The 26,143-nt window shown below is 48.2% G+C and overlaps 2 protein-coding genes across 2 annotated transcripts in view; both read right to left on the bottom strand.

The window, feature by feature from the left end:
• Positions 1-26,143, bottom strand: part of LOC139269017 (rab5 GDP/GTP exchange factor-like) — a 194,323-nt gene that overhangs the window by 88,519 nt on the left and 79,661 nt on the right. The gene's annotated exons all lie outside the window — the stretch shown is intronic.
• Positions 2,522-3,916, bottom strand: aplnra (apelin receptor a). The gene has a single exon (XM_070886382.1). It carries the CDS (start codon positions 3,839-3,841, stop codon positions 2,747-2,749), a length of 1,095 nt encoding a protein of 364 aa, XP_070742483.1. The 5' UTR covers positions 3,842-3,916; the 3' UTR covers positions 2,522-2,746.

The following is a 26,143-nucleotide window of genomic DNA, read 5'->3' as shown; positions in this document are numbered from 1 at the left end:
AGCATATGAATAAATTGTAAACTAATGAGCTGCCTCTTTGTAATATAAATGAGCATGTCTCACCACTGACCTTTCTATGTTCTTTCTCACTCTTTCTTTCTTTCTGTCATTCCTACAAAGGGACTTGTCTGCTTTCCCTTTCTCTGATGAAACCTCTACCCAAAGGATTAACCAATCGCTTTCTTATTCTGCCAGTCTTGCATTTCCAGCATTTCTGCTTTTATTTCGAATTATATTTGAAGAGTGGGTGAGGTACTAGAAGGTTGCGACAGGCACCCGTGGAACTGTCTCTCAGCCATTCTGAAGAAAGGAGGGGTGGGAATTGGAAAAACAATAGATGACTGATTGAAATGTCCTAACGTTTAAATGCAGAAGCTGAAGTTTCCTCTTTTATTAGGTTTGCCACACTTTGCAATGGCACAATTTGCTTCACAGAAACTGCATGGGTGGGCACGGTCCATCTTGGTATCTACACTCAGGACCCTAGGCAGCAAATGTCACAGTGTGTACCCTCCTTCCACCTTCCCAAGGGACAGGACATGTTTGTTGGATGGTCTGTCTGCCAGAAATGTCAGAATTTGATGTTAAAAGTGGTACATTCTGATTAATTTTAGAACTTTTTTTTACTTCACAGGTGATCGATTTTACTGTCAATCGGTGTCAGGCAGTCACTGCCGTATCCTGAATCAAACATTCAGTCATAAGGAAGGAGCGCATGTTTGTCAACAGGCTGGAGACGGCAGTGGAGACACTATAAAATCATCTAAGACTGAACGCGTTGCAAAGTTGCCTGGACCTTAAAAAGTGCTTGCGGAAGAGAAACATAGATCAAAGTGTGATGGTGAGTATGATATTAATGGTAGATATGAGATTAAAACCTGTTCGTTTTGGTCCCTTTGACGTTTGGATCCCTGATTTGCCATAAAGGGGTCAAAAATAAACAAATACGTTCTGAGGTTTACTGTGTTTCTCCCAGCAATTATGTTATTGTCACAAACGGATTTTTTTTCAAAATTGGAAAAATAGCAAAAACAGCAGGTTATATTTATAAAATAAATCTCGGGTGTTGCAGCACAAGCTGGCGCGGCGCCAACAGCACAAATAAATGTACATATTTATCCACAATATTCACTCCTTTAGTAAAACGAATAGATTCCCACTGCCACCCCCTTAAACCGAGCCGGGTGGCTGCGGTCCTGGGCGGAACCACTCGGGGGCGCTGCGGGTAAAGGCAGGGAGCAGCCGGAGGCAGCGCTCCTGGGGCCCCGCTCCCGGCGGCTGTGACAGAGCTTCTCACACAGGACCTCTCACACAGTGCTGCTTCCTGCCGCTCTCTATCCAGGTCCCACTGCGGTCAGTGAGGACCCAGACCGGCCGACTGAGAGATGCGAGAGGGAGAGGAGAGCACTGGGGAATAGAGGGAGGAGGAGAAGGAGAGAGAGAGGGAGGAGAGAGAGAGGGAGGAGAGGGGGAGAGGACAGAGAGGGAGGAGAGGGGGAGAGGACAGAGAGGGAGGAGAGGGGGAGAGGACAGAGAGAGAGGAGAGAAAGGACTGGAGAATAGAGGGAGAGGGAGAGGGAGAGGGTGAGAGGGGAGGGGAGAGGAGAGGGAGAGGGTGAGAGGGTGAGAGGGGAGGGGAGGGGAGGGGGTGGGAGGGGAGGGGAGGGGGTGGGAGGGGAGAGGGAGGTGGGGAGGAGGGGAGAGGGAGGTGGGGAGGAGGGGAGAGGGAGGTGGGCAGGAGGGGAGAGGGAGGTGGGGAGGGGGGAGAGGAGAGATAGAGAGAGAGAGGAGAGAGGGTGAGAGGGGAAAAGGAGAGAGAGTGAGAGAGAGGAGAGGGGGAGAGGACTAGTGGGAAGGGTAAACCAGAAAGATTTAAAAAGGGGGGAAGAAGGAGGAAGAGGAGAGAGTGAAGGAGGAAGAGGCAGGGAGAGGGAAATGAGAGCATGCGACAGAAGAAACCCGCTTCTGTCTCTGGACCAATGCCCTCTCCCCAAATACACAGACACAAAAACCGGTAAAAGTAACTCAGCACTGAGCCTAAAGTCAGAAACATCTCCAGGCGCTGGTCCAGCCCCGCGGCGGGGGACTGGGAGAATCACTGGCCAGCTACCCACCACCGCACCCCGGCCTCGGTCCCAGCCCCCGGCCCCCAGCCCCGGTAATTCACCGAGTCCCGGCCCCGGTCCCCAGCCCCGGGTCCCGGTCAGTCACCGAGTCCCGGCCCCGGTCCCAGCCCCCGGTCCCGGCCCCTAGCCCCGGGTCCCGGTCAGTCACCGAGTCCCGGCCCCGGTCCCAGCCCCCGGGTCCCGGCCCCCAGCCCCGGGTCCCGGTCAGTCACCGAGTCCCGGCCCCAGCCCCCGGGTCCCGGCCCCCAGCCCCGGGTCCCGGTCAGTCACCGAGTCCCGGCCCCGGTCCCAGCCCCGGGTCCCGGTCAGTCACCGAGTCCCAGCCCCCGGGTCCCGGCCCCCAGCCCCGGGTCCCGGTCAGTCACCGAGTCCCGGCCCCGGTCCCGGCCCCCAGCCCCGGGTCCCGGTCAGTCACCGAGTCCCGGCCCCGGTCCCAGTAACCGGGTCCCGGTCAGTCACCGAGCAGCCGGCCTTCAGCCTCACTTCATTCGATGTAGCGGGTCCGAGTTAGGAGCCTGCCTGCCCGGGTGGGGTGGATTGATGGGGAAATGGGTCTGACTAACAGGGGGCGAGCGGAAAGTATTGGGGGGGGGGATTGATGGAGTCTCTCCCCGGGGTTGCTAGACCTTGGTGGCCGAGGAGGGGGCCTCGGACTTGGTGGGGTTGCTCATGCTGGAGGAGATGGAGGTGATGGGGGCGTGCAGGGCTTTCTTTAGCCGGGAGCAGCGCAGCGCGCACAGGCACTGGGCTCGGAAGCGCTGGTCGAAGAAGGCGTACAGGAAGGGGTTGAGGCAGCTGTTGATGTAGGCGGCACAGGTCGCGTAAGGATGGGCCAGGTGGAGGAACTCGTCCAAGGAGCACGGGATGTAGATGAGTTCCAGCCAGACCAGGGCGTCGGTGGCCTTGATGATGTGGAAGGGCAGCCAGCAAATGACGAAGACCAGGACCAGGGCGGTGATGATCTTCAGGAGGCGTTTTTTCTTCTGCTCTTCCTTCTTGACGTTCTGGAAGTGCCGGGTGACGGTGTTGGCGATGGCGCAGTAGAAGGTGGACATGAGGAGGAAAGGCAGGAGGAAGCCCAGGGTGCTGGCGAACAGGCTCAGCCCCCCGACCCAGAAATGCTCGGTGCGCTCGCTGGCCACCCAGCTGTAGTCCATGGCACAGGTAGTCTGGTTCTCCCGTTCGTGCGTCCGCCGCAGGACCAAGGCTGGTAGGGCCAGCACTCCGGCCAGGAACCAGATGAGGGCCAGCGACAGGAGGGTGGTCCTCCTGGAGCGCAGTTTGTTGCTGGACAGCGAGTGGACAATGGCCAGGTAGCGGTCGAAGCTCAGGCAGGTGAGGCAGAAGACGCTGGCGTACATGTTGATCATGACCAGGTAGCTGCTGACTTTGCAGAGGAACCAGCCGAAGGGCCAGTGGTAGTCCAGCGCCGCGTACACCGCCCACAGGGGCAAGGTCACCACGAACGCCAGGTCCGCCAGGGCGAGGTTCGCGATGTAAGTATCTGCCGATCGCCTCTTGGTGCGGGACCTCCACACGGTGCAGATGACCAGTCCGTTCCCGGACAGCCCGAATACGAAGACCAGCATGTAGAGGACGGGCACCACGGACGAAGAGTGCTCCCAGTCGGTGTAGTCACACTGCAGATCATCATCGTAATAGGAAGTGTTCATCAGGTCGCCGCCGCTCTCCTCCTCTAACATGAAGACATCCATTGAGAGCCGCTCCTCAAAGTCTAAAAGTTAGTGCGGGGTGTGAGGTTGCCGTTCGAGCTGATATAGCCCCAGGGGTCCGCCCCCGTGGACAGGATCCCCCATCCCAACACCAATCAGCAGCCCTTAATGGGACAGCTCCAATTACACGCCCCTCACCAACATCACCCTGAAATAGAGTGTTCACAGGGTGAGTTCACTAACCCAGCCCCAGCCCCCGCCCCTCCCGGCCACTTCGCTCCTCCTTTACAATGTTTCCTTGCCGATATTTCCCAATTGAACGCGGTCTGTCAGAACTCAGAATGCTAAAGGTGATTTTCAGGCGCTGAACCCGAATTGAGTTGAACTTTGTTCGTTTTTCAATCACAGTGTGTCCGCAAATTTCGTGAATCCAGAATGCGAGAGCACAACGGGACATTTCAGCATAATCCGAATTTCATGAAGAAAGTCGATTTGAACCGGGGAATATTTCTCTCTGCGAATTAATTCTGTCGCACGGACTCAGTGCTCACGGTGCTGGGAGCTGGCGAGCGCTGTTACCCGGTAAACGCCAGCGGCGGAATATTGACCGACCCACGAGCACAGAGACAACTAACCCAGAGACCCCAGACATCACCCAAATAGCACAGGGACCCCCACCCCCACCGGACAGCACCCAACTAACACAGGGACCTCACAAATATCGCCCAACTAACACAGGGACCCCCCCCCCCCGCCCCCCAGACAGCACCCAGCTAACACAGGGACCTCCACATAGCACCCAATGGACACAGGGACCCCCACACAGATTCCAACTAACACAGGGACCCCCACCCCCAGACAGCATCCGACTAACACAGGGAACCCCACCCCCAGACAGCACCCGACTAACACAGGGACCACCCCCCACCCAGACAGCACCCAACTAACACAGGGACCCCACAAATATCGGCCAATTAATACAAGGACTCCCCCCCCCAGACAGCACCCAACTAACACAGGGACCCCCCAGACAGCACCCAACTAACACAGAGACCCCCCTCCCAGACAGTACCCAACTAACACAGGGACCCCCAGGCAGCACCCAACTAACACAGGGACCCCCAGATAGCACCCAGCTAACACAGGGACCCCCACACAGCACCCAATGGACACAGGGACCTCCCTGACAGCACCCAACTAACACAGGGACCCCCACACAGCACCCAATGGACACAGGAACCCCCACACAGCACCCAACTAACACAGGGACCCCCAAACAGCACCCAATGGACACAGAGACCCTCAGATGCACCCAATAGACACAGAGACCCCCAGACATCACCCAACTAACACATGGACCCCCAAAAAACACCCAACACAGGGGCCCCCAAAAAGCACCCAACTAACACAGAATCCCCCAAACAACACCCAACTATCAGGAGTCCTGAACCAGGCATAAAAAAACAACTCAACCTGTGCCCTCGGTTTATGAGATCATCAAAAACTAGTATATTGAGGACATTGTTGGCAATAATCTTGGAGAATTATATTTACACCTTATACAGTAATGCACAAGAACGATGACCAGATTAACCATTCCAAAAGTCAACATAGGGGTTTATGGGTTGCAAAACTACATTTAATGGGAAGTACAGGCTGTTGAATTGTTTCATAATCCTCACATTGTAAAAGGCACTGTTAACTTGCCACCATCTTTCAAATCCTGTCTACCCTGCTTTAAGCATCCATTGGCTCAATTCGTAATAATCCAAAGGTAATGAGGTATTTGTAGCATTCCTATCAACACCTTAACTGAGATCACCAAACCACCATGGAGTTCAAACTTGGAAGCCTGTAGATCTGTAAGGGATAGTTCCACACCGTGTAGAACATGGACCAACGGGGTTATGACTGGAGCCTTCCAAGGCACTATTTTACACTTTAAGAATATCAAGTGAAATGTTCTGTTGGCTCAGCAAGTGAATGTAGCTTGTATTGAGTCATAGGGGGTAAAATTGGATTGTGCTGGCCCATTATTTCGAAGAAGAGCAAGGGTCTTCCCCCCATTGTCCTGGCTAATATTTATACCTCAACCAACATCACTAAAACAGATTATCTGGTCATTGTTTGTGGTAGCTTGCTGTGCACAGTCCATACTTTAGAACAACAACAACTTGTATTTATATAGTGCTTTTAATTTGGTAAAACATCTTCACAGGAGCATTATAAAACAAAATTTGATACCAGGCCTCAAAAGGTAGGTTCTAATAAGCATCTTAAAGGAGGAAAGAGAGGTGGAGAGGTTTAGGGAGGGAATTCCAGAGCTTAGGGTCTTGGCAGCTGAAGGCATGGCCACCAATGGTTGAGCGATTATAATCAGTGATGCTCAAGAGGCCCGAATTAGAGGTGCGCAGATATCTCGGGGGGTTGTGGGCCAGGAGGAGACTACAGAGATAGGGAGAGGCGAGGCTATGCAGGGATTTGAAAACAAGGATGAGAATTTTTAAATCGAGGCATTGCTTAACTGGGAGCCAGTATAGGTCAGTGAGCATTGGGGTGATGGGTGAACGGGACTTGGTGAAAGTTAGGACACAGGCAGTAGTATATGTATGACCTCAAGTTTATGGAGGGTAGAACGTGCAAAGCCTGCCAGTGTGCATTGGAATAGTCAAGTCTAGAGGTAACAAAGGCATGGATGAAGGTTTCAGCAACAGATGAGCTGAGGCAGGGGAGGCATTGGGCAAAGTTACAGAGGTGAAAATAGGCGATTTTGTGTTATGACGCAGCTATGTGGTCGGAAGCTCATTTCAGGGACAACTATGACACCAAGGTTGCGAACAGTCTGATTCCGTTTCAGACAGATGCCAGGGAGAGGGATGGAGTCGGTGGCTAGGGAATGCCATTTGTGGTGGGGATCGAAGATAATAGCTTGGATTTTCCCAATATTTAGGTGTAGGAAACTTCTGCTCATCCAGTACTGGCTGTTGGACAAGCTCTAGTGATTACACTTCAAACGTACTTGATTGGCTGTAAGGTGCTTTGGCACATCCTATAAATGCAGGTCTTTCTTTCGGCACAGGAAAGGATCCCTGTGCTGGAATGGATAGGACCCAGGCCCACTTGAAATTGAGCCCGGACCTCGTTTAAATGAGATCAGCGAGCTGCGGAAACGTGCTGCCTTTTTGTTAACCAAAGGTATTAAGGGCTATGGGCCAAAGGCGGGTATATGGAGTTAGGTTGCAGATCAACCAATATCTAATTAAATGGCCGCACAGGCTCGAGCGGCTCAATGCCCTCCTCATGTTCCTATGTTTCCCCAGGCAGCCTGTCGATGAAGCAGATTCAAATTTGAGGGTGCTACATCACTGGCAGTAGCCCTCAGGTAGATTCTGGGAGATGATCGGGAGGGGGCCGAGCAGGTCTTCGAGATGATGTTGAGCCTAGGAGGAGCACTTGCATTCAGGCACCAGCTGCGTCAGGACTGCACTGAATCAGGTATTAGGTCAGGGGTCCTGAACCAGGTATTAGGTCAGGGGTCCAGAACCAAGCATTAGGACCGCTATTTGCAAAGGGCATAAGGCATGTTTCAGGCATTGTCCTAGACTCCTATAGTTCAGCCTTTAAAGATATGGTGGGCGGCGCACTTCTGCTGTGGAAGTGCCCACACTGCCTGCCATATTGGACATGTAGGCGCCCCTTTTATGCCTGTAAAAATGGGCACGGTGTCAACAAATTTCAAGGGCACATAGATTAGGAAGTTACAAATGGTCTGTGTGTCTTGGGCTTGAGAAGGAAAAATAAAAATAAGGGTTTGGGGTCTTGATCTCTGTCCAGTGATCCCTGCTGGAAAGTCTGTGTGTGTGAATATGGAGCGTAGATGGGGTTGAGTGCGCCTGTGATGCATGTAAATACCCAACTGTCGCTCAGCATCTCGGCTCACATATAAATAATGCTAACGTGAGTAAGATACCAGGAGGCACCTGTGGAGCCTTCCAGAGAGGAGAAAAAGCTGGGGGAAATAAACGAAAGGTTAGAAGAATTGCCCCAGAAAATCATTGCAAATAACTTCTTTCTTGAGAGATAACAAGCAATCTCTCACTGTATGATGTGGCAGACTCCCAAAACATACTGTGAAAGAAAGACTTGCATTTCACGACCACTGAACGGCCCAAAGCGCTTTATAGCCAATGACTTTTTGACTGTTGAAATGTCAGAAATGCACGCAGCAAGCTCCCACAAACAGCAATGTGATAATGACCAGATAATCTGTTTTAGTGATGTTGATTGAGGGATAAATATTATCCAGGACACCAGGGATAACTCCCCTGCTCTTCTTCAAAATAGCGTCGTAGGATCTTTTACGTCCACCTGAGAGAGTAGGTTTAACGTTTAACTTTTCATCCCTCAGCACTGCACTGTGCTCAACTCTCTGGCTTGGGGCTTGAACCCACAACCTTCTACCTCAGAGGCGGGTGCGCTACCAACTAAGCCACGGCTGACACTTAAAAGAAAGGATATTCCTTTCTTTGTTGTTTTTCGAATGTATAATTTTGTTTATTTTGCCCTTCATATTGTTTCTGGTTCGGTGAAACGAAACCTTTTACCCGGTTAGTTTCTGGCCTTTCTCTCAGTGATTGATGGGCTGCAGTCGGTGCTGATGGAGGGAAACAATGCTCCGGCACACTGGGGGTTAACTGCTCTGTCGCTCTGATAATATCTCAGCCAGACCTTAAGGTCATTTCCTACACACACAATATCCATCTCCCATCATCAGAAGTACACGTTAGGGGGAAAAAGCAAAGCTTATTAAAGGAAGATCAGCGGCAAGCTGCTTCCTCTGCTGTCCCAAGTTGCAATTTCAATCGCTTTTTAAATTAATTAAACATTTCTCCGGGGATCATTTTATATTAGAAAAACAGATTTCTCGCTGAAGCATCGTTTTCTAATTTTTGCTCATTTATTTTTGTCAGAGAAAAACATCTCAATGTACGAACGTTCCGTCTTTTATCTTATTTTTAAAAAAATAAATTAAATTACTTAAAAAAACACATAAATAAGTTCTGGTAATTGAAGCCAACGTTTGAATTATTGCAGTAAGGAATAAGGCAGCGATTCGGGCTGGGGGAGAGGTCGATATTGATTTCATTATCGATTTAAATCGAAGTCAGTCCAGATTCAAAGGCTGGAAATAATAGTCCTCGTGGGACCCAGCCAGTGTGTTGTTTGGTGAGCCGAAGGTTAAACTGGTCCGGTTATCTGCCTCTGTTCCTGGTGTCCGGTGTCACAGTGCAAGATGCGGGTTGCACCGTTAGTTAGAGAACGAAAAATAACGAGTAAGAAGGAACATAACAGCAGATCAGTCACTCGGGAGCGGGGCCCCTCATCACTTCAGTTTAAGGCGTCACAATTGATCTTTTTCCTGGATTATGTTATAACTATATATGTGTGTGTGTGCAAAATAAACTTTTAAAACATGATACTAAGAAATGGTAAAGGGCCGTTTGGAGAAAGGATTCCTGATCAGCCGGATAAGGAGCAGATGGTTTGAGTGCGGGGAGAGACTGGGAACACTGGTGCTGGGAAACTCTGAATGTGGAAAGAATGCCTTTGATGTTGGTATTTAAACAGCAGGTGATGTTATTGACAGGAGCCAGTTGTTGTGACAAGGAGCTGACATCTTCTGATGGGTGGGTGCCAATCCAAGCAACATTTGGGGAGAGTGTACCGGTTCTGCCTTTAACGACATTGGTGCTGCTACCATGTACCACTGCTGTCAGTTTTCACATGCAGTGCAACATTGCTGGAAATAGAGGTCAAAAGTCCACGAAGATGCAATGAGTTGATGTACTAATATGATGTGAGTGACTGAGCTCCCGGTTAAACAACGCCTCGATTTCAAAATTCTCCTCCTTGTTTTCAAATCCCTCCATTGCCTCGCCTCTCCCTATCTCTGTAATCTCCTCCAGTCCCACTACCTACCCCCCCCCCCCCCCACCACCCCCAGATGTCTGCGCTTCTCTAATTCTGTCCTCTTGAGCATCTCTGATTATAATCGTTCAGCCAATCGTTGGCTGTGTCTTCTGTTGTCTAGGCCCCAAGCTCTGGAATTCCCTGCCTAAACCTCTCCTGCTCTCTACCTCTTTCAAGACACTCCTTAAAACCTACCTCTTTGACCAAGCTTTTGGTCACCTGCCCTAATTTCTCCTTATGCGGTTCCGTGTCAATACTCCTGTGAAGCACCTTGGTGCTAGACAAATACAAGTTGTTGTTGTTGTTGTTAAGACTCAGTGGGCTCCCAATCTAAACCAACCTATCAAAGCAAGCAGAGCTATGGAACTTTCTGTGGCTCCCTTGATAGCTCAATTGATAACAACAACAATGCAACAACTTGCATTTATAGAACACCTTTAAGGGAGAAGAATATCCCAAGGTGTTTCAGAGTGACGTAATCAGACAAAGATCGACACAGCATCAAAGAAGGAGATGTTAGAAGGGTGACTGAAAGCTGAAAGAGGTGGGATTTAAGGAGTGTCTTAAAGGAAGAGAGAGAAAAGGAAGAGGAGAGGTGAAGAAGTTTAGAGAGGGTATTCCAGAGCTAGGAGCCTTTATAGCTGAAAGCTCAGCCACCAATTCTGGGGCGAAGGAAAGCAGGGATGCACAAGAGGCAAGAATTGGAGGAAGGCAGAATTCCTGGAGGGTTGTAGAGATAATGGGGGGGGCAAGGCCATGGAGGAATTTTGAACACAAGGAGGAGATTTTTAAATTTGAGGCATTGGTGGACCATGTCCCACATGCGGAAGGAGCAGCGTGGCGGCCTAGCCCAGCAGGCTCAGCGGCCCCCGGCCTGCGAGCACCACCGGAGCAGGCCGGGGAGTGGAAGGAGCAGTGCGGCGGCCTACCACTCCAGGGAGCAGCACGTGCTGGAGCAGGAGAGCAACGGCAGTGAAGAGGGACGTCACCAAGATCAAGGTCACTGATTGGAGTGCGGGTAGATACAGCAGGGGCGGCGAGATCAGGGCGAAGAAGCGATGAGAGATTGTAGAGGAACGTGATCGGGCCCAAGAGAGGCGTGAGTTTGGGGCCAGAAGAGGCGACGGCCCAGGGACAGCACGGACCAGCCCACACTGCGATATGTGTGCGCACTAGGTCCGTGCAGCAGAACTGGTCTCCAGTCGTCTTGATTAATCCTTGCTACTGGATCAAGACCTAGCTCTGTCAAACCCGTGGTGTGCAACGGTCACCACAGGTTAAAAAAATCCACACACAGGCATCTTCCGCCCTTCAACATGTAGTTCGGGATCCGGAATATTAAGTCCTTCATTGAAACATCTGTGAACTTCTTGATGTAGAAGCAAGTCATCCTCGATTCGAGGGACTGCCTATGATGATGATGTTTTAACCTGCAAATTCTAACAAGTTTCATTGACTAAGCAGCAAATTTGTTGATATTTACAGCATATCCTCTTATCTTGTTCACTAAATGTTGATTACACCATGGTCTGTTATTCACTGAATCTGTTAAAACATCAAACTATTTGGTAAACTCGTCAACAGCAAACTTGTCACTACTCATGAACATGTTGCAAATGAGAAGACATTCTCATCAGTAATTGCATCTCGTTATCAATGCCTTAGTGTTCGAGAGGATGTTTTGAATGGCTTGTGTACTTTAAACAGGAATGTCACTGAGTGGGGGCAGGGTAGGGTTTTTTGGGGTTTAAGTACTCTCTCAAAAAGCCTATTAGAAAAGATAATAAAGAGAGGACTCACAATTGGTAAAGGATAAAACGGGAGCTTTCTTTCCTTTCCTCTCAATTTTCTCCTCTCTTTTTCTCCTGAAGGCACCAGCAGCCATTCGGGTTTGGTTCATTAACAAATGGCTATATTTTATTTGTGAGCCCTGACACTGAGCGTCAGCAGGCTCTTTGACCTTGTTTGGCCCTCACAAGTGAACCCAATCCTTTCCTCACGCAGTGTTCACACACATGCGCTTCCCAATAGGAGTAGCTGGATAATGATCCGTTATGGGAACCTCGGCTGATTTTCTCCTTCCTTGCACAGAACACTGATACAAATTTTAGCATCCTTATCATTGTATTTTTTTTATAGCTCTTTCATAGTGCTCAACAAAAATATATTCCAGTGAAAAAGAAGGGCGGTAAGAGAAGGGATAACCAGCCGTGGATAACTAAGGAAATAAAGGAGAGTATCAAATTAAAAACCAATGCATAAAAGGTGGCCAAGGTTAGTGGGAAACTAGAAGATTGGGAAAATTTTAAACAACAGCAAAGAATGACTAAGAAAGCAATAAAGAAAGGGAAGATAGATTACGAATGTAAACTTGCGCAAAACATAAAAACAGATAGTAAAAGCTTTTACCGATATATAAAACGGAAAAGAGTGACTAAAGTAAATGTTGGTCCCTTAGAAGATGAGAAGGGGGATTTAATAATGGGAAATGTGGAAATGGCTGAGACCTTAAACAATTATTTTGCTTCGGTCTTCACAGTGGAAGACACAAAAACCATGCCAAAAATTGCTGGTCACGGGAATGTGGAAGGGAGGACCTTGAGACAATCACTATCACTAGGGGGGTAGTGCTGGACAGGCTAATGGGACTCGAGGTAGACAAGTCCCCTGGTCCTGATGAAATGCATCCCAGGGTATTAAAAGAGATGGCGGAAGTTATAGCAGATGCATTCATTATAATCTACCAAAATTCTCTGGACTCTGGGGAGGTACCAGTGGATTGGAAAGCAGCTAATGTAACGCCTCTGTTTAAAAAAGGGGGCAGGCAAAAGGCAGGTAACTATAGGCCGGTTAGTTTAACATCTGTAGTGGGGAAAATGCTTGAAACTATCATTAAGGAAGAAATAGTGGGACATCTAGATAGGAATAGTGCAATCAAGCAGACGCAACATGGATTCATGAAGGGGAAATCATGTTTAACTAATTTACGGGAATTCTTTGAGGATATAACAAGCATGGTGGATAGAGGTGTACCGATGGATGTGGTGTATTTAGATTTCCAAAAGGCATTCGATAAGATGCCACACAAAAGGTTACTGCAGAAGATAAAGGTACGCGGAGTCAGAGGAAATGTATTAGCATGGATAGAGAATTGGCTGGCTAACAGAAAGCAGAGAGTTGCGATAAATGGGTCCTTTTCGGGTTGGAAATCGGTGGTTAGTGATATGCTACAGGGATCGGTGCTGGGACCACAACTGTTTACAATATACATAGATGACCTGGAAGAGGGGACAGAGTGTAGTGTAACAAAATTTGCAGATGACACAAAGATTAGTGGGAAAGCGGGTTGTGTAGAGGACACAGAGAGGCTGCAAAGAGATTTAGATACGTTAAGCGAATGGGCTATGGTTTGGCAGATGGAATACAATGTCGGAAAATGTGAGGTCATCCACCTTGGGGAAAAAAAACAGTAAAAGGGAATATTATTTGAATGGGGAGAAATTACAACATGTTGCAGTGCAGAGGGACTTGGGGGTCGTTGTGCATGAATCCCAAAAAGTTAGTTTGCAGGTGCAGCAGGTAATCAGGAAGGCAAATGGAATGTTGGCCTTCATTGCGAGAGGAATGGAGTACAAAAGCAGGGAGGTCCTGCTGCAACTGTACAGGGTATTGGTGAGGCCGCACCTGGAGTACTGCATGCAGTTTTGGTCTCCTTACTTAAGGAAGGATATACTAGCTTTGGAACGGGTACAGTGACAATTCACTAGGCTGATTCCGGAGATGAGGGGGTTACCTTATGATGATAGATTGAGTAGACTGGGTCTTTACTCGTTGGAGTTCAGAAGGATGAGGGGTGATCTTATAAAAATATTTAAAATAATGAAGGGGATAGACAGGATAGAGGCAGAGAGGTTGTTTCCACTGGTCGGGGAGACTAGAACTAGGGGGCACAGCCTCAAAATACGGGGGAGCCAATTTAAAACCGAGTTGAGAAGGAATTTCTTCTCCCAGGGGGTTGTGAATCTGTGGAATTCTCTGCCCAAGGAAGCAGTTGAGGCTAGCTCATTGAATATATTCAAATCACAGATAGATAGATTTTTAACCAATAAGGGAATTAAGGGTTATGGGGAGCGGGCGGGTAAGTGGAGCTGAATCCACGGCCTGATCAGCCGTGATCTTGTTGGGTGGCGGAGCAGGCTCGAGGGTCTAGATGGCCTACTCCTGTTCCTAATTCTTATGTTCTTATGTTTTTATTAATGTTGGGGAAGTCCAGAACCAGGGGTCACAGTTTAAGGATAAGGGGTAAGCCATTTAGGACCGAGATGAGGAGAAACTTCTTCACCCAGGGAGTGGTGAACCTGTGGAATTCTCTACCACAGAAAGTTGTTGAGGCCAATTCACTAAATATATTCAAAAAGGAGTTAGATGTAGTCCTTAGTACTAGGGGGATCAAGGGGTATGGCGAGAAAGCAGGAATGGGGTACTGAAGTTGCATGTTCAGCCATGAACTCATTGAATGGCGGTGCAGGCTCGAAGGGCCGAATGGCCTACTCCTGCACCTATTTTCTATGTTTCTACGTATTGGTGAACAGTTAACTCAGCCAATACTGGGGAATGAACCTGGGATCTTCCTGACCTGTCCAGCTCAGTAGCACACCAAGTAGCATGCTTTCTCAGAAGTTATACATTCTAAAAGAAATAACCCTCCTGAGCATCCGTAGCTATGCTTAGTCAGTGAATAGTAGAGCCGTACAGTCCAGTGAAGTCCCCGATTTGATGCACAGTCTGTGCTGACTACAACATGCAGGGTTGTGTGCTGAAGGCCGTTTAGCAGGATAAAGACTTGGGTGTTATACTATATGAATCTCTGAAGGTCCACGACCAAAGAAGTATTAGGATAAATTTCCAGGGAGGTTAAAAGTACTACACTGTCGTTGTATGAGGCCTTAGTTAGGCCTCATTTAGAATACTGTATCCCGTTCAGTTTTCTTCTCCACAAATGGTAGAGCCCTTCAAAAAGGTTCAGACAAGGGTCACTAGATTGATAATAGTTTAAAGGCCCTTAGTTACCATGATAGGCTTAGAGAGCTATGGCTTTTTACTCACACAATAGGCTTTGGGGAGATTTGATTGTGTTCTTTAAAATAAGAATAAGATTCAGTGCATGTGGATATGTTATTTTGAGTCCCGCTCACCCATCACCCCTGTGCTCGCTGACCTACATTGGCTCCCAGTTAAGCAACGCCTCGATTTAAAAATTCTCATCCGAGTTTTCAAATCCCTCCATGGTCTCGTCCCTCCCTATCTTCTCCAGCCCCACAACCCCCCAAGGTATCTGCGCTCTTCTAATTCTGCCCTCTTGAGCATCCCTGATTATAATCGCCCAACCATTGGTGGCCATGCCTTCTGTTGCTTTGGCCCTAAGCTCTGGAATTCCCTGCCCAAACCTCTCTGCCTCTACCTCTTTTTCCTCCTTCAAGATGCTTCAAACATATCTCTTTGACCAAGCTTTTGGTCATCTACCCTACTTTCTTCTTATGTGTGGCTCAGTGTCAAATTTTTTGTCTTGTAATACTCCTGTGAAGCACCTTGGGACGTTTTACTACATTAAAGCTGCTATATAAATTCAAGTTGTTGTTGTTGTTAGATAGGTTGGGAGGACTAAAAGACATGAGTACAAGTTATCTAGCATAGAACTAGGTTGGACATCAGGAGGTATATCTTTTGACAGAGAGTTGTCTAACCTCTGGAACAAGTTTCTGGCTCATGCATTCCATGTGAATTTGCTACAAACATTCAAAGGGACACGTTTTTTGAGTGTTACCAACATAACTATGTATTACAGGTGGGTATTAGGAGGTGTGTTGCTGTGGTCTTCGGTAACTTGTTTGATCATCTTCAGGGAAGCAGAGAGGAATTTCCCACGGTATTTTTCCTAAATTTGTCGAGGAATCTTTGCTTCTCTCAGGATGTTGCTTGGCTGGTTGGTAGCTGGGGTGGTTGTGGGCAGATGTGAGATGAGGCGGGCAGAGGGATCATGGTGTGCATAAGTTGCATCAAGACCGTATGGGGCAGGCTTGATGCATTGGCTGGTATTTTCCTGTCTTGTATGTTCCTACAAGTTAACCGATTTAAGCTGGAGTTGGAATGGGGGCACTCCAGTCGTTCTCAGCACTCCTGGATGGGGAAGGGAAAAATTAACCAGGGCCCTATCCACTGACCCTTGCTGGAAGTGCGCAAGTGTAAATGTTGAGTGAAGAGAGGATCAGACTTAGCTATAATGCAATCCACCCTACCCCTCCCCACAGTTGAACGGCCGATTGATATTTACTATTAAAGCTTGCATTGGAATAATGGTTATTTGGGCAAGGTGCCTGTTCCGATGGAAATGCACCACAACAATCATTGGTTTAATCGAGGAGGTGAGGAGGAAAATGATCTCTTGTGTGAGAGAAGATAGTTACCATTGTGGAGGCTGCAATAAAGCCCTAACATGTCCAAATTCAATCTGCAGAGATTTGTTTAGCTAATGTAACTAGCGAGTCCCTTTCTGACTGGCTGCTGTTGAAAAGAGCTGAAGCTTACCATCCTCATCCGTCCTGGATGCTAACTTAAATACTGGCTGTCTCAGTATTTGACATCCCCTTTAAGACGTGAAAGAACATTTCCTGAAACAGTGATACAAAACACTCATCAGTTCATCTTCTGATACGGTAGAACAATAGGGGTCCTCACACATGGTTGGGGGTCCTCAAAACATCCTCCATACCTACAGAAAAAGGTTTTGCTTTCCAGCAGGCATCTGTACACAATCATTGCACGTGCTCTCCATCCCATCCCCCAGTGGCAAAGTAGATCAAACCTTCCACATGTTTCAGTCTCTCTCCCCTCCCCCATCATTCTGCTTGGATGGTGAGATGCGACCCAGAGCAGAAAGGTTTCGGAGGACTGAAGGGAGGAAGTGCATTTAGTATGTTGCTGTGTATGCAATAACTGTTAGACTGAGTACTGTTTAACTCCAAGAAATATGACGTTGGCTCTGATTTATTAAGGCCCAAAGTGTCTAATATACAAAATGGCTGGCCTTTTATACTTGGGCTGCACACACGTGCGTGCATAGAAACATAGAAACATAGAAAATAGGTGCAGGAGTAGGCCATTCGGCCCTTCGAGCCTGCACCGCCATTCAATGAGTTCATGGCTGAACATGCAACTTCAGTACCCCATTCCTGCTTTCTCGCCATACCCCTTTATCCCTCTAGTGGTAAGGACAACATCTAACTCCTTTTTGAATATATTTAGTGAATTGGCCTCAACAACTTTCTGTGGTAGAGAATTCCACAGGTTCACCACTCTCTGGGTGAAGAAGTTTCTCCTCATCTCGGTCCTAAATGGCGTACCCCTTACCCTTAGACTGTGACCCCTGGTTCTGGACTTCCCCAACATTGGGAACATTCTTCCTGCATCTAACCTGTCTAAACCCGTCAGAATTTTAAACGTTTCTATGAGATCCTCTCTCATTCTTCTGAACTCCAGTGAATACAAGCCCAGTTGATCCAGTCTTTCTTGATATGTCAGTCCCGCCATCCCGGGAATCAGTCTGGTGAACCTTCGCTGCACTCCCTCAATAGCAAGAATGTCCTTCCTCAAGTTAGGAGACCAAAACTACACAAAACTCCAGGTGTGGCCTCACCAAGGCCCTGTACAACTGTCGTAACATCTTCCTGCCCCTGTACTCAAATCCCTCGCTATGAAGGCCAATGCCATTTGCTTTCTTAACCGCCTGCTGTACCAGCATGCCAACCTTCAATGACTGATGTACCATGACACCCAGGTCTCGTTGCACCTCCCCTTTTCCTAATCTGTCACCATTCAGATAATAGTCTGTCTCTCTGTTTTTACCACCAAAGTGGATAACCTCACATTTATCCACATTATACTTCATCTGCCATGCATTTGCCCACTCGCCTAACCTATCCAAGTCACTCTGCAGCCTCATAGCATCCTCCTCGCAGCTTACACTGCCACCCAACTTAGTGTCATCCGTAAATTTGGAGATACTACATTTAATCCCCTCGTCTAAATCAATGACCCAATGGCCTCCAACAGTGACGCCATCTAGTGGCTAGTGATCCCAAAAGTACATACATGACAATACCCCACTCTGAGATATTAACAGTCTTTTACAAATTGAGACGGTCTGGTATTTTACGCTCCCAGGTTGACCGTCTCAGTTCAACAACAGCCTTAGGTGAGTGTTCAGAGTCTGTTGTGACTGGTGGCTGGGTGGCTGACCTGGTGGTAGTGGCAATGACTATGTCAGGGGATTGAAAGTCCATTTTCATTGAACATGTCAGTGATTGAAAGTCCCGATTCGCTGATGACCACTGAGTCCTCTGATGCCTGGGGGTAGGTTGGTTGGTCGTCGATTGTCTCTTCCTCCGACTGTTCCAGTTTGTCGGTGTGACGCAGCTTTGTCTGATCCATTGTTTCCTGCATAGTTGCCCATTTTTGAGCTTGACAATAAATACTCTGTTGCCCTCCTTGGCCATGACAGTACCAGCGATCCACTTGGGATCCTGACCATAATTCAGAACATAGGATCATTTACAGAAATATCGCGTGACACAGCTGCGTGATCGTGATACCCTTGCTGACTTTGTCTTCTATATTCAACATGATTATTCAAGTCAGGGTGTACAAGAAATAGTTTGAACTTAAGACCTCTCTTCATCATTAGTTCAGCAGGTGAGACCCCGGTAAGCGAGTGTGGTCTTGTCCTGTAACTCAGCAGTATGCATGACAGGCAGGTCTGCAGTGACCCTTGGGTTACTCGCTTCATACTCTGCTTTATGATTTGGACAGCACATTCTGCTTGCCCATTGGATGCAGGTTTGAACGGTGCTGACCTTATATGTTTGATACCATTGAGTTTCATGAACTCTTGAAACACCTGACTGGTGAAGCACGATCCGTTGTCGCTAACAACAATGTCAGGCAGACTATGTGTCGCGAATATGACACTGAGATTCTCAATGGTAGCTGTGGATGTGCTGGATGACATGATTATACACTCTATCCACTTTGAATATGCATCCTCCACAACTAAAAACATCTTCTCCAGGAAGGGACCTGCAAAGTCTATGTGGATCCTGGACCATGGTTTAGACGACCACGACCACAAACTCAGCGACGATTCCGCTGGTGCTTTGCTGAGCTGCATGTAAGTGTTGCACTGATGCACACATGATTCCAGCTCAGAGTCAATTCCTGGTCCCCATACATGAGACATGGCGATGGCTTTCATCATTACAATGCCGGGATGTGTGCTATGTAGCTCACGTACAAATTTCTGTCTCCCTTTCTTGTACATAACATCACGATTGCCCCACAGTATACAATCCAACTGAATAGACAGTTCGTCTTTGCGACGAATGTAAGGTTTGGTCTCCTCACACATTTGCTTGGGTATGGCAGACCAATCACCATTGAGGATGCAACTCTTCACCACCAATAAATAGGGTCCTGGCTGGTCCAGGTCTTAACTTGTTGAGCCGTGATAGGGGTTCCTTCACTCTCAAAAGCATCCATAACTAACAATAGGTTCACCGGTTGTGGCGTTTCCACCTCCGGTGTGGGCAACGGCAGACGGCTCAAAGCATTGGCACAATTCTCGGTGCCGGGTCTATGGCGAATGACATAACCATAAGCAGATAATGTCAGTGCCCACCTCTGGATACGAGATGAAGCATTGGTATTGATACCTTTGTTTTCGGAGAAATGAGCGGCTTGTGATCTGTCTCCAGTTCAAACCGAAGACCAAACAGGCACTGATGCATCTTTTTAACGCCATACACAGAGGCTACTGCTTCTTTCTCTACCATGCTGTAGGCTCTTTCCGTTTTAGACAAACTTTTTGAAGCATACGCGACTGGTTGAAGTTTACCCGACTCATTAGCTTGTTGGAGTACGCAAGCAATTCCATATGACGAAGCATCACAGGCCAATACTAAAGGTTTACATGGGTCATAATGCACCAGCAGCTTGTTAGAGCAAAGCAGATTAGTGGCTTTCTCAAAAGCTCTGTCTTGAGACGCACCCCACACCCAGTTGTCGCCTTTTCTTAGTAGCGTGTGCAGTGGTTCTAGTAAGGTGCTCAATTTAGGTAGGAAGTTACCGAAGTAGTTGAGTAGACCCAGGAATGAATGCAGCTCCGTCACATTCTGCGGCTTGGGTGCATTCTTGATGGCCTTGGTTTTTGTGTCCGTGGGCCTGATGCCGTCAGCAACAATTTTCCTCCCCAGGAATTCGACCTCTGGTGCCATGAAGATGCACTTCGAGCATTTCACTTTGTCCAGATGATGTAAAACCTCTTCCAGGTTGTTCAGATGTTCCTTGGAGTCACGACCTGTGATCAGGATGTCAGCTGGGAACAGACTTCAGTAGACTTTCCATGTTTCTCTGAAATATTGCTGCAGCTGAGCGAATTCCAAAAGGGCACCTGTGATAAATAAACAGTCTTTTATGCGTGTTAATGCACGTAAGTCTCTTCGACGTCTCGACCAGTTCCTGTGTCATTTAGGCAGACGTCAAGTCCAGTTTGGTGAACGACTTCCCCCCAGCCAGCGTTGCAAACAAGTCATCAGCCTTTGGTAGCGGGTACTGATCCTGTTTCAAAACCCTGTTGATCATAATCTCCACTGATTCTGACTGTGCCATCACTTTTCAGCACAGGAACAATGGGGCTGGCCTATTCATTAAATTCAACCGGTGATATGATCCCTTCACGCTGGAGTCTGTCCAGTTCAATTTCGACCTTCTCTTTCATCATATACGGAACTGTCCGAGCTTTATGATGGACGGGTCTTACATCCGAGTCCACGTGGATCTGCACCTTGGCTCCCGTGAAGTTGCCGATGCCTGGTTCAAACAGTGAGGGGAACTTGCTCAGTATTTGGGCACATGTATCTTCCTCCGACAACAATGCCTTGATGTCGTTCTAGTCACATCTGACTTTTTCAAGCCAGTTCCTGCCGAACAGCGTTGGGCTATTGCCTTGGATAATCCATAGCGGTAACTCATGAACCATACCGTCATACGACACTTTAATTGTGGCACTGCCAATCACTGTTATGAGTTCTTTGGTGTTCGTGCGCAATTTGGCATTGACAGGACTCAGCCTGGGCCTCACAGCCTTAGTATCCCACAGCTTGTCGAATGCCCTCTGACTCATTATCGATTGACTCGTCTCCGTGTCCAGTTCCATCGATACCGGCACCCCATTAAATTCCACATTGATCATTATCTGTTTGCTCTTAGTTAGGAACGAGTACAGTCCATACACTTCCTCCTCTGGTATCTCGGATTGCATATCTGGATCCGCGCTAGTCTGACCATCATCCTCCACGTGGTGTGTCGCAGCACGCTTGCTCATCTGCAGACACTTGCGCTGGAGATGCCCCACTCTCAGACAGCCTTTGCTTAAATCGGCACTGCTGGTGCCGGTGATTTCCCCCACAATGCCAACACGGAGAAATCAGATGCATTCCCGCTGGCGGACTTTGGGCAGCTACAGGTTTTGCTTACGCAGTCGGGTAGGCCCTACCATGTGGCGCTCTGCTGAACGCCAAATCAATCACATTTATAGTACTTGCCGAGTTTTGATTTTTCACTGCTATCTGCTTTAGACTTCTATCCGTCGTCATGCATGACTGAGCGATCGTGATGGCCCTGTTCAAATCCAACGTCTCCACCGCCGGTAGTTTACACAGGATCACCTCGTGGTTGATGCCGATTACAAAGAAGTCCCGCAGCATGACTGCCAACACAGCCCCGAACTTACACGGTCCCGCTAGGCATCTCAGGTCAGCAACGAATTCCGCCGCATTCTGGCCCTCTGAACGAACGTGCGTATAAAATCTGTATCTCAAGATGATGATGCCTTTGTCTGGCTTGCGGTGGTCCTCTACCAGTGTACACAATTCTTCATACATCTTCTCTGTGGACTCACAGGCAGGAGTAGATTCTTTATCAGACCATAAATTTTTGAACCACAAACCGTGAGGAACACCGGCCGGCGCCGTTCTGTGTCGCCGACCTCCTCCATTTTGTTGGCCACGAAGAACTGGCTTAAACGGCTCACAAAGTCTGCCCAATCTTCTCCTTCTACAAATCGCTCCAACAATCCAATTGTGCTCATTTCTGCATACAAAGGCTCTTGTTGCCTCGTCGCCAAATGTTGTGTATGCAAAACTGTTCGACTGAGTATTGTTTAACTCCAAGAGGTATAACCTTGGCTCTGCTTTATTAAGGCCCAAAGTGACTAATATACAAAATGGCTGGCCTTTAATACTTGGGCCAGTACGTGCGTGCAGCCCAATGGCCTCCAACAGTGATGCCATCTAGTGGCTAATGATCCCAAAAGTACATACATGACATATGTGTAAATGGGACTTTTTTCTTTCCCACCCCCCCATACAGTGAGGGAGATTTTGATATTATAGGTTAACCATGGCATTAAACAGGCGATTTACAATCAGACCCTTTGTATGTCAAACACAATCAAGTGCATTCTCATGTGGGCTCTGATCTTAGTTACATGGTGACAATAGTTCCTTGCAGTGCAAGTGAAACTACTGTGAGCATTGTATATTTTTTAAACTGATTAATGCAAATTATGGAATGGAGTTGAACTGCTAGAGTTTCACTGCCATGGTTTGCAGCACCATCAAAGCCACACTACTGAATTATTGCTGTGTAACAAATTGCCAGCCATCTTTAATCTTCCTGTTGAACTGGCCTCAGCGCCAATGGATAAGGAGAATGAAGAAAATCAGTCAGAGGAGCCTTGATCCTAATCAATATTTAGTGGTCCCTGCTGGAATACAGATGTTGCACGAGGACAGGACTGAGAATGGCTGCAATATCCCGCATAGTCAAACAAACCTTTGACAATCCAATGGAGGATTTTCTGGCATAGCTCGGGTGGCAAGGAGTGGAATATTGGGCAGGACCTAATTGTGCCAGCTTTCCATCCCTTCTCTATTTCTGTAGCAATCTCCCAGCAACATTTCCACTGGATACTGGGAGCAGCACTCCAAAAAAGACTTTACCCAAGGTGGTAATGACTGAGGCATTATATGGCACATTTTCCATCATTATTGACATTGACTATCCAACAGTGACTACACTCCAAAAGTACTTCATTGTCTGTAAAGCGTTTTGTGACATCCGGTAGTTGTGACAGGCGCTATATATAAATGTAAGTCTTTCTTTATTGCAACACTGAACACAAGCACAGTTCTCACCACTTATAGCTGGCGCATTGGTGCGATTTGCCCACTTTACGCATTGGACAGTTTACATGATCAAAAAGTTCTGACACTAATTAAACCTTGAAATGGAGAAAAAAATTCCTTCAAGAAAAGCTGTGTATAAGAACCATTGGCACGTAGCATAAAAAAGACATACTCTGATTTAATCTGTACTGCTTGTTTGCTGTAACTTTCTTCTCCGACGATGATTGCCTGCATAAAAACAACAGAGGCAGTAGCAACAGAGGAACTTGAACTCCACTGGAGCTTGTTAGGGGTAGCAGATAAAAACAACAATAACTTGCATTTATATAGCACCTTTAATGTAGTAAAACATCGCAAGGCACTTCACAGGAGCATTATCAAACAAATACCAAAGATAAAAATTGCTTATTATTTTTTTTTTAACTGCTTGGATTAGATGTACTTGAACAGCTTGGTTGAATAATTGTCATGTAATTTGCTTAAAAGTTCACCTTAATGAGGTGCAAACTACTCACTGAACTTTCCATACCTCGGGAGCCTACTATCAGCAAGGGCAGACATCGACGACGAGGTCCAACACTGCCTCCAGTGTACTAGCGCAGCCTTCGGTCGCCTGAGGAAGAGAGTGTTCAAGGATCAGGCCCTCAAATCTGGCACCAAACTATGGTCTACAGGGCTGTAGTGATACCCGCCCTCCTGTATGGCTCAGAGACGTGGACCATATACAGCAGACACCTCAAATCGCTGGAGAAATACCACCAACGATGTCTCCGCAAGATCCTGCAAATCTTCTGGGAGGATCGACACACCAACGTCAGTGTTCTCGATCAGGCCAACACCCCCAGCATCGAAGCACTGACCACACTCGACCAGCTCCGTTGGGCAGGCCAAGTTGTCCGTGTAAAGTCCTTACTCTACAGCATGAAACCACACGAGGCACATTCCAGGGACAAGGCCACTCAGTGGCCTTAACTCTTTATTCAGCACTCCAGAAGTGATGACCCTGTGTGGGACCTCCCTTTAAATACCTGAGTGATCAGGTAAATAGTGTCTCCCATAAGTTCACCCCCTGTGGTCAAGGTGTGCATCTGTGTTGAGTGTATACAGTGATACAGTGGTGTTACATTGTAGTTACAAACATGACATCACCTCCCCCCTCCAAAGTCTTATTGGGATCATAGGTTTAGTCTTTCAGGTGGTCTGCGCTCCCTCGTGGAGCGTCGCAGTTGGGGCTCTGGTTGTTGGAAACTGACGTGAGTGTCTGTCACCTGTGGTGATTCCGGCCTGTCTGGGCTGACCTCAGGAACTGTGCATTCCTCTGATTGCTTTTGTTGCACGTTCACTGACGGTAGTGTGAGCTCCATCTCATGGTCTTCTTCAGGTTCCTCCGTATCATTGCTGAACCTTTTTTTTACTTGGTCCAGATGCTTACGGCATATCTGGCCATTGTTGAGTTTTACCACAATGACCCTATTCCCTTCTTTGTCAATTACGGTACCCTCGAGCCATTTGGGCCCCATGGCGTGATTGAGGACGAATACAGGATAATTTATTTCTATACATCTCCCCCTCGAATTACAGTCATGGTACTCATTTTGTGCCTTACGCTTGCCCTCAACTATGTCGGTCAGGACTGGGTGGATGAGGGACAACCGAGTTTTGAGTGTCCATTTCATGAGTAGCTCTGCGGGTGGGACCCCCGTGAGCGAGTGCAGGCGGGACCTATAGGCCAGCAGGTGGCGTGATAGACGGCATTGAATCCTGGGCATCCCTTGCTTAACGATTTGGACTGCACGTTCCGACTGGCCATTGGAGGCCGGCTTGAACAGCGCAGTCCTGACGTGGTTGATGCCATTGCCCGACATAAACTCCCGGAATTCATAGCTCGTGAAACACGGGCCATTATCACTAACCAGGATGTCCGGCAAGCCATAGGTAGCGAAGATCGCACGTAGGTTTTCCACGGTGGTGGATGACATGCATGAATTCAGGATGATGCACTCGATGCATTTCGAGTACGCATCTACAACGATAAGGAACATCTTCCCCATGAACGGGCCTGCGTAGTCAACGTGAATGCGTGACCATGGCTTGGTGGGCCAGGGCCACGGGCTGAGCGGGGCCTCCCTGGGGGCATTACCCAGCTGGACACATGTCGTGCACCTGCGAACACAATGTTCCAGGTCTGAGTCAATTCCAAGCCACCAAACGTGTGACCGGGCAATGGCCTTCATTATCACAATGCCTGGGTGCTCGCTGTGGAGTTCCCTGATGAACGCCTCCCTGCCCTTCTGGGGCATGACTACCCGGCTGTCCCATAGTAGGCAGTCAGCTTGGATGGAGAGCTCATCCATCTGTCTGTGGAATGGTCTGACCTCCTCAGGCCATGCTCCGTGTGCGGGCGCCCAATCCCCAGTCAGGACACATTTCTTAATCAGGGATAGGAGGGGATCCCTGTTTGTCCAGATTTTGATCTGGCGGGCTGTGATAGGGAGCCTGGACTGTTGAAGGCATCGACAGCATGACCATCTCAGCACTTTGCTCAGCTGTCCCCTCGGTGGTGGCCAGTGGGAGTCTGCTGAGTGCGTCAGCGCAATTTTCAGTGCCGGGCCGGTGCCGGATGGAGTAGTCATAGGCCGCTAGCGTGAGAACCCATCGCTGTATGTGAGCTGATGCATTGGCATTGACAGCCTTACTGTCTGACAACAGAGATGTAAGTGGCTTGTGGTCCGTCTATAATTCAAATTTCCTATCAAAGAGGTATTGATGCATTTTCTTTACACCATAGACACATGCGAGCGCTTCCTTCTCAACCATCCCATAGCCCCGTTCTGCTTGAGAGAGCGATCTGGAGCCATAAGCCACAGGTTGTAGCTGAACCTCAGCATTACCCTGCTGCAACACGCACCCAACCCCATAGGACGATGCATCACATGTCAGAACTAAACTTTTGCAAGGGTCGTACAGGGTCAACAGCTTGTTTGAACACAGTAGGTTTCGCGCCCGATCAAAAGCCCGTTCCTGACAGTCCCCCCAAAACCAATCGCAACCCTTACCCAGGAGCACGTGTAGCAGC

Source organism: Pristiophorus japonicus, chromosome 8 (genome assembly GCF_044704955.1).
Source record: "Pristiophorus japonicus isolate sPriJap1 chromosome 8, sPriJap1.hap1, whole genome shotgun sequence".
In the NCBI taxonomy this organism is placed as follows: domain Eukaryota; kingdom Metazoa; phylum Chordata; class Chondrichthyes; family Pristiophoridae; genus Pristiophorus; species Pristiophorus japonicus.
Note: the sequence above shows the minus strand (reverse complement) of the source record. Positions and strands in the feature narration are given on the sequence as shown.

Bases quoted from the DNA above. Each gene is read 5' to 3' on its own strand.
- aplnra (XM_070886382.1), bottom strand. From the start codon at position 3,841: ATGGATGTCTTCATGTTAGAGGAGGAGAGCGGCGGCGACCTGATGAAC.